General features: G+C 46.9%; 1 protein-coding gene across 9 annotated transcripts in view; it reads left to right on the forward strand.

Annotated features, from left to right (window-relative positions):
* ncor1 (nuclear receptor corepressor 1) overlaps positions 1 to 12,930 on the forward strand; it is a 73,696-nt gene that overhangs the window by 36,662 nt on the left and 24,104 nt on the right. For all 9 annotated transcript variants that reach the window (XM_076275378.1, XM_076275371.1, XM_076275372.1 and 6 more), the window contains 6 exons: positions 1,171 to 1,301; positions 2,511 to 2,701; positions 3,137 to 3,229; positions 5,971 to 6,033; positions 8,549 to 8,685; positions 9,686 to 9,797. In XM_076275378.1, the coding sequence (XP_076131493.1) occupies positions 1,171 to 1,301; positions 2,511 to 2,701; positions 3,137 to 3,229; positions 5,971 to 6,033; positions 8,549 to 8,685; positions 9,686 to 9,797 (727 nt within the window). The remainder of the gene's footprint in view (positions 1 to 1,170; positions 1,302 to 2,510; positions 2,702 to 3,136; positions 3,230 to 5,970; positions 6,034 to 8,548; positions 8,686 to 9,685; positions 9,798 to 12,930) is intronic.

A 12,930-nucleotide genomic window follows, 5' to 3' on the forward strand; every position in this document is an offset into this window, starting at 1 on the left:
CACCCTTTCCATGTGAAGATCATCAAAGGTTCTCATATTCCTAATCTAATCAGCGTGGGGTGCGTGACCAGGCCACCTCACTCCCGTCTCCGCCTCCTCTCCCCTTTCTTTCTTTTCACCCTCTTGTGCTGTTAACCCAAAGGAAATTGTAGGGCCATAGAATGGAACAACCTGAGGGCAGCCTATCTCCCCTCATTACAATGTAATGAGGCCACGAGGTGAGGTCTGGTAAACGTCTCCATGGAGTTCACTTGGCCATTTATATTCATTTCTGGTATTTAACCTTTTAACACGTCTCTGACCGCTTGTTTGCCTTTAGCCACTAAAGGACATTAGTTGAGGTTTGTCTTTGTTTATACTTAAAGCGTTTTTGAATTAAAACTATTTATGTGTCACCCTCCCAAGCCAGCCTTGTTTGTCAAATATCATACCAGTTTTATGAATCTGAAGCTAATGCCACAGCAACTAGAGGCGATGAAAGACAGGAAAAGTTGTTATATAGCCTCTCCATTTTAGCAATTGTGTTTGTGTAAACGGCCGAATGGTCTTGGATTTGGTTATTGACGATTGGACGAGGTCAGCTTAGGAATTCGGCATTTTACTACCAAATAGGAACTGGGTAATAGCTTGAGGCTTTGACTGCCTCAGTGCGTTAGAGGAAAGACTGATGCATTTCTTCATGCTTGATATATCTTTGTGGTTGGAAGTGACGGGCCAGTGAGTGGTGTTTTTTAGATAAGCAGTTGTGTGCAGTCCTACATGTCTGTCTGTGTCTGAATCAGATCAGGTAGAATTAAAAACAAAAAAAAGTTTCAGTATGACCTGAGAGGCCCTCTAATGTGTGTACATGCCGGGCATTCTGGAAAGACAAAAAGCACAGTCAATACAACATCTACACACCCTTTCCCTGGGAAGTTTGAGACGTTGATAAAGCTTTGTGGACATTTGTTAAACTTCTTAGAGTTTGAAGGTCTATGTAACTTGTATATGCGCCTTTGTCATGGGGAACTGCCAGTGTAAAAATTTGCAATCAGAGTCCCAGCTGTACTTCATAGCAAACTCCTTTTTTGTTACAGTTTCAGGATACTCATATTATTGCTTTCCTTTTTTTACAAAACTATGGCTAACCTTGTGTTATTTAAAAAAACTCTTCCTGTTGGTATTCCACAGCAGATAACACGGCCCTCACAAGAAGACAAGTCGGACGATAAAAACGAAGAGGACAAATCTGAGAAATCTGAGAAAAAAGAGGACGAGGAGAAGAAGGAAGAGGAGGAGAAAGATGAAAAGGAGGAGTCCAAGTGAGTGCCCATCTTTTGAGCTGCAGCATAGCATGCATCGTGCACCATCTGGCAGAGAGAGAGAGAGAGAGAGAGAGAGGCAGAAAGAGCAAGAGGGGAAGAGCGAGGGAGAAAGAGAGAAAGAGAGAGGCATAGAGAGAAAGAGAGGGGGGGAGAGGGAGAAAGAGAGAGGGTGGGGGGCTTTCCCACAGGTCCTGATGGACCTGGCTCAAGTCAGCCTCTGCCTTTGACACTTAAAAGCCAGTTATAAATTGCCCGCAGTAAATGAAAGCATTCAGGGTCTCAGTCAGAAATGTTGAAGTTTTATCTGGGGGGGGGGGGGGTCATCTGCCCTTGAAAGGTTTTAAATTATGCCAGCCACAGTTAGTGTGCAATCCTCTTCGTCCTGCTTCTGTCTGTTTTGACCCAGCCACTGATGGTTGTTAGAGCTCTTACCAGAGTTTCACCCCCCTCCTTACTAAGAGGAATGTTTTTGAAATGGTGTCTAAAATGTTAGTACAGTCACTGTCACAGTTTATTTGTTTTTATCCGTAATGTTGAGATCCTAGTGGTGATTTTCAGGGCTCTGACCAGAGTCCCCCCCACCACTGCCATTGCCACCAGCACCTATTCACACTATTATTTTTGAGGTGTACGTTTTTGGGAGACTCTCTCTCTCTCTCTCTCTCTCTCTCTCTCTCTCTCTCTCTCTCTCTCTCTCTCTCTCTCTCTCTCTCTCTCTCTCTCTCTCTCTCTCTCTCTCTCTCTCTGTCTCTGTCTCTGTCTCTGTCTCTCTCTCTCTGTGCCTGACCACTGAGTCGCCTGCTCTCTGCCTCCTTTAATGGCCTCCATGTCCTCAGTTATCCAGGTGATATTGTGTAAGTGTCCAGTCAGCTGTTGGAGCACGCCGTATTTAGTTAAAAACCTGCGTTTGCCAGGAACAGTGCCCTTTCTTTTTTCTGTTTAATCAGATAAGAGCAGCTTCCCTGTAGTCAGACATTTGACTTATTCTTGGAAAACGTAGTGTGGCTCGGAGCGAGGGACTGTAGTGCATGATGGTGGGGGCTACACCTGGACGAGTTGGTCCACTGCACGCTGTCTGTGTCAAACAGACGGGTTGAGAAAGAATTGCTTCGAAGCCACGAAGTGTACATAGAGGCTTTGAACCACTTTTGGAAAGTTGTGCAGGTAAAAATGAGCTGCGTGGCTCCGGGCTTTGTCTCCCTTAAGGGACCTTGGCAAAGACAGAGACAAGTGTGACGGCGGGGAGGACGAGGACGGAAAGGAGCAGAGCACGCCGCGCGGACGCAAGACCGCCAACAGCCAAGGGCGCCGCAAGGGCAGGATCACCACGCGCTCCATGGCCAATGAGGCTGCCTCCGTGGTGTCCGATGAGGTCCCTCCACCCCCACCTGAGCCAAGTAAGAACCACCCCCCCCACTCTCACTCTCACACACACACACACACCACACCACACACACACACACACTCCTCCATACCCATTTTGTAGTAGTAGTAGTAGTAGTAGTAGTAGTAGTAGTAGTTGGCATACTTTGAGTTGGTCATCAGTTGCCTCTGCTGACAATGCCATGAGAGGCAGGGATCTCTCTTCTGGAGTTGTTTTCCTACAGGGAGGTTACACCGGCATTTAACTGAAGCGTGCTGTTAGCTTAGTGTCGGTCTAAATATGCAATTTGCAAAACAAATATATGAGAATTATTTTGTCTACATTTCTGAAAGGTCCCAGGGTTCATTGTCAGTTAGGGCTGTTGTTGCCCCTGCATGATAGAGGTGTTTGTATTGATCACATGTCTACCTAGGGCTCCTTGTTTAATAATGGTTTTACCAATCTCCAGGTTTGCCTGAGCCTGTTCAGCCACCAAAAACTGAGCAAGGTCCCAAGACTGTACGAGAACCTGCCAAGACCGCTCCAGTGACCATGGATAGAGGTATGGAAGCTTCATGCTCTACTCCTTTTTGCATTTGGTTGTGTAAGCTGCCTATGCTTAATAACAATGTTGAATGACATTTCCTTTTTTACACCATCTGAAAACGACATTTACAAGAGGCCAACATTTAGCAGTTGATGTTGATGGTTTTAGGAAAGACAACTCATTCAGGTGACCAGGCCTCCAAATGGTTGTTCCACTTGTTTTGAATGTGCTTGAGCCTTTGCCCTTTACACGTCGTCCCTGTGCAAGGTAGAATAGTTCCTCTTCATGTAGCTCCCAATGGGTTAGGCTTTGAGAGACCGGTTGCCAGGCAGCCGCCCTCCTCCCTCCTCTCCTCCACCACCCTCCTCTGGCCTCCTTCACTGGCACAAAGGGCTTAGGGTTTGTGGGTCTCCATGGTAACCTTGTGTCTCCCAGGTGGGATTGTTGCCATGCCTACTTACTGTAAAAATGGTGGTGGGTAAACTCATTGACTTGTCCACTTCGAAGAACTGCTTTTCAGGCGAAGTAACAAGTAAATTGGTGGATTCTTTTTTTAAAATGTTATTTTGATTGATTCTGTTTTTTTGGGTCTTATGTCACCTCTTATGTACTCAAGCCCAGTTTTGTCTTTCCTGTCAAAGACTCGGTTTGTGGTAAAGACTAAATTGTTAATCAGAGACATAACCTAATGTATTATCTTATTTAATTAGGCCAGCTAAGCTTCCTCAACAAGACGCTATCCTACGCTTTATTTTTTTTGGTCATATACCGTAGTACTGCAGTGGAGTTTGTTTTTTATGTCTCGTTTCATATTGAATGTTTCACTGGATAGAAGGCGGTCCTCAAAAAGTGTATTGCTCTGACATTGTCCCCATTGGGCACATCAGACGAGTGTGGCACCATCATGCCCAGCTGTGGCCCCTGTCCTCTGCTCACCTCGGTGTCCTCATGCCATGTCGGGCCATGCCAGGCCATGCCAGGCTTTCCCCACTAATATGATTAAAGCCATGCCATTCTCCCCCCTGGTCAGTGTCAGATCTAGTAATGGTCTGTTGGACTGAGATGCCTCTTGGAACTGGGACCTGACTTGAAGGGGACCATCTGCCCATCTTGTCCACTTGGGTCATGGCCAGTGGCAGGGATTCAGCCTAGTATGCGTGCGTGCGTGCATGTGTGTGTGTGTGTGTGTGTGAGACTGCTCGTACGCGTACCACATGCACGTTTCTTTCAGTGTGCGTGTGCATATACATATGCATGTGTTTGTGTGTGTGAGCTGAAGATTGGGGTGAGGGATATGCCCTGGCCTTGCGTCGCGGACGTAAAATGAGGACTGAGGCAAAGCTGTGCATTGTGCAGTCATCTTAAGAGGCTTCAGCCCTAAACCTTAGATGTCGCTCAGACTTGGAGAGTGTTGTTTTCCGGGAGGGAAAAGTTGTTATTTGTTCCTAGGTTGGAGACATTGTGTTCATATCAGATCAGATTGAAGGTATCAATGTATACACCAACAAAAAATATGACTCATGCAAATATGTGTGTAGTGTACCCCTTGGTTTTTAAGCAGTTTCTGGAACAACTGGACTCCTTTATGTCGTTGTGACATTATTTGTGTTTTGCAAACAATGTTCTTTGTGTTTGATGCTTTGTATAGAAGTCTGAAGCTTTACTAGTGCCAGTTTGTTTCCGTATGTATCATTTCAATGTCCTAGCATCAAGATGTGTATCATATAGCCGAGGCGTTGCCTGTATACAGCCCTGTTATGTGAGCTGTGTGGCCCGGGGATCAGGGGTTAGCAGGTAAAGCAAACAAGTCTCCAATGAGCCAGCAGTGCACTGTAATATTTATTTGAGTAGCTTCAGCAGCCTCGGCCTGGTCAAATACGTTCCGTCCAAGACGACGTCTAAACAACTGTGGATGGATCAGCTCATCACAGGGAACAAATTCACATAAATGTCAAAGGTTCACGGGGCGCTATATTTGTCCCGATGCTTACTCAGTGTCGAGGAGTTCAACGGAGAGGGAGAGCGAAGAGTTGTGGAAGGCCCTCTTCTGGCTGCTGTGCAGAGAGAGCTGAGGGGCTGAGGAACACCAACAGCCAAGTTGAGGGGATGTTATGGAACATGCAGAGGGCTCAGAGTATGTTAATCTGTGTGTGTGTGAGAGAGAAAGAAAGACTGTGTGTGTGTTTGAGAGGGAGAGAGGCAGAAAGAGAGGGAGTGTGTTTGTGTGTGTTTGTGTGTGTTTGTGTGTGTGTTTGTGTGTGTGTTTGTGTGTGTTTGTGTGTGTTTGTGTGTGTTTGTGTGTGTTTGTGTTTGTTTGTGTTTGACAGAGAGAGAGAGAGAGCACGCTTCTGTTTGTTCAAACCCTTTCCCAAAGACGGAGGTGGTGCTCACCAGTGTTTCAGCCGAGATCAGCTGACTGGCCCTCCCCTTGTTGGAAAGGGAGGGGGGGGGGGTCAGGCGTCTGGTTGGTGCGGCAACGAAACGAGAGAGGGAATGAGGGAAAGGCTAGAGAGAGAGAGAGCGAGAGAGAGAGAGACAGAGGGAGAGAGAGAGAGAGGCAGGTCCCAGCAGCCCCTGAATGTAAACAGATTATTAGATTAGGCTTCGTGAGGAGGAGAGCGTAGTGCAGCCGAGTCTCTTGTGCAGGCAGTCTCTCGTTCTCGCGCTCTCTCTCTTTCTCGTTTGCTCGCTCGTGCGCTGACGCTGACTGCTCCGGCTCACTCTCACTCTCTCTCCCTCTCCCTGTGATTCTGCAGGAGCTGTCGAGAGCGGAGAGACGTCTCGCTGGACTGAGGAGGAGATGGAAATAGCCAAAAAAGGTAGGCCTCTTCAATTCCACTCTCTCTGCCTCTTGCTCTGTCTGTCAATCACGATCGGTCTTGTGCCCTCACTGGCATGCTTTTATAGCTGCCCCACCCCCTCTCCTTCTTTCCCCCCTCCCCTTTTCTCTTTACTAACATGCACTTTGTGCATCTTAGGCCACAGTAAGCCACAGTCGAATGCCACAGTTGAACAAACTGCCTATGACGGGTTAGGTCTCCTTTAAAGGCCTGAGATCTAGTCATTCCAGCATTTTGTCGGGAGTTGTGGACTTCACTGGTAGACGCGAGTTTGGCTTTCTTTTTTCAAAGTCTTTGTTTAATGATCTAAGAACTGGAGCACGTCAGTTTCTCAGTTTCTGTCGGTCCACTTGAATGTCGGGGAACATATCTGGCTCTTTGATCTTGGGCAACACTGGCTCTGACAGACATATTGTGGCGGCTAACCCAGCTTCACAGCTGGACTGCAAATTCAAATGCAGTTGTCAGTGCAGCTGATGCGAGACGAGGCCTGCCTAGGCAAATGGAGGGATGCATTTCCTAATGAGCCATACTTTTTTCCTTACATCGGCCAGCAACAAGGTCATCCGCGGGCATCCATCCTTCCCTGCTGTAACTTAAAGCACACCTCCCAGTGGTGGAGCCCTGAGGAGTAATCAGGATGAGGCTGAATAGGTGCTTGAAATGGAGACTTGCCACAGATAGGTGACTGCCCGCTGCTATGCGTACTTTCGCTCTGTAAATCGGGCCTGAGTTTTTCTACCAATGGCTGTGTATATATACATAACAGTCGTTGGTTTCCACCTCTTCCTCCCTGTGGCCCTCTGCAGGCCCGTCCTCCCACAGGGTGCTCAGCCTGATTATTATGGTTGTGCTGGCTGCTGCTATTCTTGCAAGGCCAGATGTTTATTCTGATGGATGTCTAGAGACAACTATAGGGGAACTTGGCGTGGATCTGATGTGGGAATGATTTGACTGTAAGCCGAGTTTTGACATTTTCTAAAGCAGTCTGAGGCACTGAAGGGAGGGGACAAAGTCTAAGGGGTTCGAAGTCTATTTGTCCTTTTGCCAAGTCGGGGAAATCCTGTGAGTATGACCTTGTTGGTGGCATATCTATTAAATAACAGAAGCAAAGTTTCCCATAGAGGTGTTCTTTGGACACCATAAGACCATATGGATGCAGATTTATTCCCAATGTGTGAGGCTGTAGATTGGCTGTGTTTTTTTCTCTGGGATAGCAAAGCTGCTGTTTACTCTCACTCTCCCATTGTTTACAGGTCTCACGCTTGTTTTGTTGTTAACGTCTTAACGTCTGTTGTTGCTTGTATTTGTTTGATGAAAATGGTTTTGGCTATGATGGCTATTTGGATATGAGTGGGTTGGAAAAAGCCATAGAACATAAGAATGTCAGCCATTAATGTTTCTGAAGTTGTAGAATCTATCTGCCTTGAAAGCACAAGCAACAACGGGGGCCGCTCTGGACTGCTTCAGAGGGGAGTGTGGGATGGTATGCGGTCTCACACACATGAAGCTCTGCTGCTTTGTGCACTTTCACACACTGACACAGCGACCTACTCAAGCGCCCAATGCACAGCTAATTCCCAGACGTGAAGCACGTGCACACATGCACACACACTCACATGCATGCCTCTACTTATAAGAACACGCTTAAAAGGCTGGAGGCTATCATTTCATCTTGTTCTGTTTGCTTATGTGATTTTTTCAGAACTTGTCATTAGTGGTTTACAGTGTGTTTGTATTATAACAGAGAGTGAAGTCACAATGCTACACCTGTTGCCGTTCTCCTGTGATGCTGTTTACAGTCCCTCTCCTTAGTCACTGTTGCTAAAGAAAACTCTGTGAGTCTAATGGACTAATCTGATGCTAAGTGGAGGACACACGTCGTCAACATGGCTCTCTTCAGAATTCCCAAATCCCAAAACCTCATCAACCCTATCAACTGTAATCATCAGAGATGTCCTCATTACCGCCCGCTGATAAATCAGCCACACCTCTTGGCACAGTCTAGCGTAGCCAGTGTTAGCTCCATACTGTTTCACCAGTGTGTTAGAGGACCGTGCCGAAGGGGAAGGCAATGAGCATCAGCAGTCAGTGGCAGCAGGCACTCTCGAGGAATGACACCCTCATGTCAGAGTTAGGCTAATGGGCTACTGCTTCCCACTGTGCACCCTAAGCCCCTTCAAAGCTGATTGGGAGATTATATTCTGACAGGTTGTAGGGTGAAGGAGATGTGCTGGGTGTCTAAGGTCATGGGTCTGGAAGACTGGTGGATTGTTTTTCCAGTTGCTTCGAAGAAACTGGCCTTGCGGGAGTACTCGGTAATGGAAAAGATATGCTAGCTATCTTTTTTTTTTTCTTTTTCTTTTTTCTCCTTCCCCCTCCTTGTTTCTTTATTTTTTCTTTTTCTTTTTTGGCTCTTCCTCCCTTTCTCTCCCACTTTCATAACAGTGCAGTGATCTTTCTCTCTCCCCTCCCTCTCTGTCTCCCCCTACAGGTTTGGTTGAGCACGGCCGTAACTGGTCGGCTATTGCCAAAATGGTGGGCACCAAAAGCGAGGCTCAGTGCAAGAACTTCTATTTCAACTACAAGAGGCGGCACAACCTCGAGGAGCTGCTTCAACAGCACAAACAGGTAGGCGCTTAAACACTGCTTTATTGTCAATGTGCTGTTTTTTTTTGCAAATGCTAGATTTGGCTTTAGCCATAAGGAACAAGCTGTTCTGGTGTGTGTAGTCATTTAACTGTTGTGGTTGGTTTCATTTTGATATATCGGCTAAGGGAGGCCGTGGGACTCGGCCTGTTTTCCACTTAAGACCGAGGCCAGCCCCACAGCTTTTCCTTCTGGCTTAATCACCTGAGAAAAGCCTCAGCTCTGTGTTTCCATTACGGGTTATTGCATCAGGGACATTACAGTAGCACACAGAGAGAGCTTGCCAACTTCTAAACGCCGCACATTAGCTGAGTGAGTTAATCTGTGAGCCTCACTCTGCGGCCATCCTGACATTGACACTTATTTTAAACATGACCATTGTGAGCTTTTTGTATGTTGTCAAAAGTGCTAATGTTTATGTTTCCTAAGAAGATGCCAGCTACATGGAGTTCTGATTCTTGAATTTTTCTTCTTTCAATTCTGTGTTCCTTCATGTTCCATTAAGACCTCAGCTCCTTGTTGTTGTATCCTGTTACACAAGTGCATATCCATCTGGGTTATTGATGGGGCACAGAGTCCAGTTCCCCAGTTTTGGTCTGTTACTTAGTACCCCTACATTGACTACCTTTAGCATTTTGTGAACTGGTTTCAGATAAAAACAGTCGTTCCCATTCCTAAGGATTACTTGGGGTGGATTTAGTTCATTGTGATTTCAGTTTCCCCATTTTATAGGATTCTGCCCTTGTGACTAGTTTAAGAGGTCACAGAGGACACAGAATAATCAGACTAAACGTGGAACTATTCAGCATCCTTTTGCAAACCTTGAAAACCAAAACTGGAATGCACTTTTGCACTTGCTTGTAACAGAAAACAATGAAAACGGTTCCCCAATGGGCCACTTGTGTAGACTTGTGTGTGTGTGTTGCTGTTGTGTCCTGCTCTGTGTGCTGACTCTGTGCAACCCTGGCTGTGCTGTGTGCAGGAAAGGCGGGGGCACAGAGGGGATCGGGACGTGTCTCAGAGCGAGAGCATGGCCTCCACAGCCTCCGCGGCAGATGATGACGAGGACGAGGACAACCCAGAAGATAGTGAAGGTGAGGGACCCAAGACGTGCGCACACACACGCAAATATGGTTTACTGATGACCAGACATTCAGATATATTCAAATGCAATGACATTATCTGCCCATTAGTACCAACATGCAGCAGACTTAATGCAGACAGATGGCAAAGGTTTGCACAGACATGCAAATTCACGATTGGACAAACATAATTTACACACGGTCACACATGTGTGTCCTCAAGTGAGGGGACCTGTGTATAAAGCAGACTCTAGGGGAGAATATTAACCTCAAAAAGAGGACTGTTGGTCCAAGGTCTTAACAGTCTAAGCTACATCACATCAAGGTCAGTCTCTCTACGAATTTTTAGGAACAGAAACGTGTATAGGCCTTTAGAGTGGTAGAAATGCCATGTTGGTATTTAGTGCGTAGTAGTGGGCTGTAGCATTTTTGTGAGCAGCTTAATAGTTGAGCATTTCACATGCTCATTATGATTACACGCTGGCACGTCAAATCACAACAGCCACAAGAAAGATTCTGCAGCCGTTTGAAATGAATGACGCTAAGAAATGCGTCATTGTTGTTGCTGATGTTTGACCTATCTGCTGCAAGTTTGCACTTGACATAAATGCATCACTGCCAAAAAGGCTTTTAATGTCTGAGCTTTGTTATTAAGACAAACAGGTTTACTTATTCTAATTAAAGTACAACACAAATTTCTGTTAAGAATAGCTTTTTATCAATAAATATTGGTTGTCGCTGTGCATTGGATATTGATTTGTTTTATTTATTTTGGCAAGACCTTTCACCCGATTCCCCAAATTTGCCCCAAAACACATAATAGAGCCAGGCAGGTCAGGAGCCTCTTGCCTCCCTCTGCCTGTACTTTTAATGAGAGCGAGAAGGGATCAGATGAGGAGAGGTGGGAAGGGTGGGGGGCCGCGTCGAGATGAAAGATCTCCACTAATTCTGACGGCTGGGGCATTTCTTATGTAAGTGTTCCCTGGCTTTGAAGAGTCAAGAAAGCGTGCTGCAAGGAACACTGTGCCGCTGCCTGCACCACTCGTTTGATCTGGCGGCTGCCTCTGGCCCGTACCTCTCTCTGGGTCTCTCCCCAACCTAACCCCCCCCCCCACCTCTCTCTCTCCCCCTCTCTCTTTCTCCCTCTCCTCTCTCTCTTGTCTCTCCTCTCTCCTGTATCCCTCTCCCTCTCTCTCCCCCTCTCTCTCTCTCCCCCTCTCTCTTTCTCCCTCTCCTCTCTCTCGTCTCTCCTCTCTCCTGTATCCCTCTCCCTCTCTCTCCCCCTCTCTCTCTCTCCCCCTCTCTCTTTCTCCCTCTCCTCTCTCTCTTGTCTCTTCTCTCTCCTGTATCCCTCTCCCTCTCTCTCCCCCTCTCTCTTGTCTCTCCTCTCTCCTGTATCCCTCTCCCTCTCTCTCCCCCTCTCTCTCTTCCCCTCTCTCTTTCTCCCTCTCCTCTCTCTCTTGTCTCTCCTCTCTCCTGTATCCCTCTCCCTCTCTCTCCCCCTCTCTCTCTCTCCCCCTCTCTCTTTCTCCCTCTCCTCTCTCTCTTGTCTCTTCTCTCTCCTGTATCCCTCTCCCTCTCTCTCCCCCTCTCTCTTGTCTCTCCTCTCTCCTGTATCCCTCTCCCTCTCTCCCCCTCTCTCTCTCTCCCCCTCTCTCTTTCTCCCTCTCCTCTCTCTCTTGTCTCTTCTCTCTCCTGTATCCCCCTCTCTCTCTCTCCCCCTCTCTCTTTCTCCCTCTTCTCTCTCTCTTGTCTCTTCTCTCTCCTGTATCCCTCTCCCTCTCTCTCCCCTCTCTCTTGTCTCTCCTCTCTCCTGTATCCCTCTCCCTCTCTCTCCCCCTCTCTCTCTCTCCCCCTCTCTCTTTCTCCCTCTCCTCTCTCTCTTGTCTCTTCTCTATCCTGTATCCCTCTCCCTCTCTCTCCCCCTCTCTCTCTCCCCCTCTCTCATGTATCTCTGGCAGTCTCTCTATCGCCTCTCTCCAGCCTTTCATCAGTCATCTTCTCTCAGACTTTTTCTTTTTTTCTTGCCATATTTTTAATTGGCACTTGCTGTTCATTTTATCTCTTCTGCTACCTCTCTGTGTATCTTCCTTTATCATACTCACACCGTAGACTAAGGGTCTCCATGTTCTTTTGAACTTTTGCAAAGATATGCTTCCATTGGCTACACCAGACGAGCAAGTTTTTTCCCCCTTTACTGTCTATGCGTGCGAGCAGCGTGTATGCGCTCCGCTTCCTTTGTTGTTTAAAGATTTAATGGGAAACGGATTTGGAGCCAAAGGCTAAAATTTAACACAGCTACAATTTGTAAGGCATCACCAATATCAATTTAATGTTACAGATGTATGGCTACATACTTTCTTAAAATGGTTCTGGTCTAGACTTAAATATCTATTGAAAACTTCACAATGGAGCGTGTTTTTAGAGCGTGATCTGCAGGCGACCTGTTGGCTATATTTAGAAGGTGCGCTGGGGGCGCCTCATAGCCGTCCCGCGGGCACCGTGTTGGAGACCACTGCTGTAGACCCTCACACACACGGTGTCATCACATCTATATTTTATTTTTATTTTTTTTCCCAAGACCTGAAATGCCCTTGTATGGACTGACATAAGCTGGCTGTTTGGGTCTTGTTTTGAATATTCAAATAGGGGCTTGCCAGAGCTGTGTGTGTGTGTGAGACTAGACTAATGGCTGGTTGGCCGGCTGTCTGGTCCTGGGCTGTCGTCAATGTCTGCAAAACCTTTTTGCCTTCACTGAAGTCCCAGAGTCTTAAAAAAGAACAATAGCATATTTCCCCTTTATATATTTGTTTTACTCCTGTTTGTATCAGCATATGCTGTTGTGATAACGTTATAACTTTTTTTGGCTGCAGCCAGCTCGTGGAAGTGAACTTGTTAGCTCTTCCTCTTACAGCACTTTTGGCTCTTCTGAACAGAAGGGAGGGAGGAAGGGAGGAAGGGCGTGAGAGGTAGAAAGGGTGCAAGGGACAGACACAAGGGAGGTGGGGGAGAGAGCAGAGGCTTCTCCCTACACGCCGCTGATACTCTATCTTGTGGATAGTTTGACTCTGCAACATGATCTAAGGCAGGTGGCAAGCTTTTGCTGTGTGTTTGTGTGTGTGTGTACGTGTATGAGATGGGGTGG

Source organism: Alosa pseudoharengus, unplaced genomic scaffold, assembly GCF_046254945.1.
Source record: "Alosa pseudoharengus isolate Yale_2024_CS ecotype anadromous, Long Island Sound unplaced genomic scaffold, YU_APseudo_1.1 YU_APseudo_1.1_scf_8, whole genome shotgun sequence".
NCBI classification, from domain to species: domain Eukaryota; kingdom Metazoa; phylum Chordata; class Actinopteri; order Clupeiformes; family Clupeidae; genus Alosa; species Alosa pseudoharengus.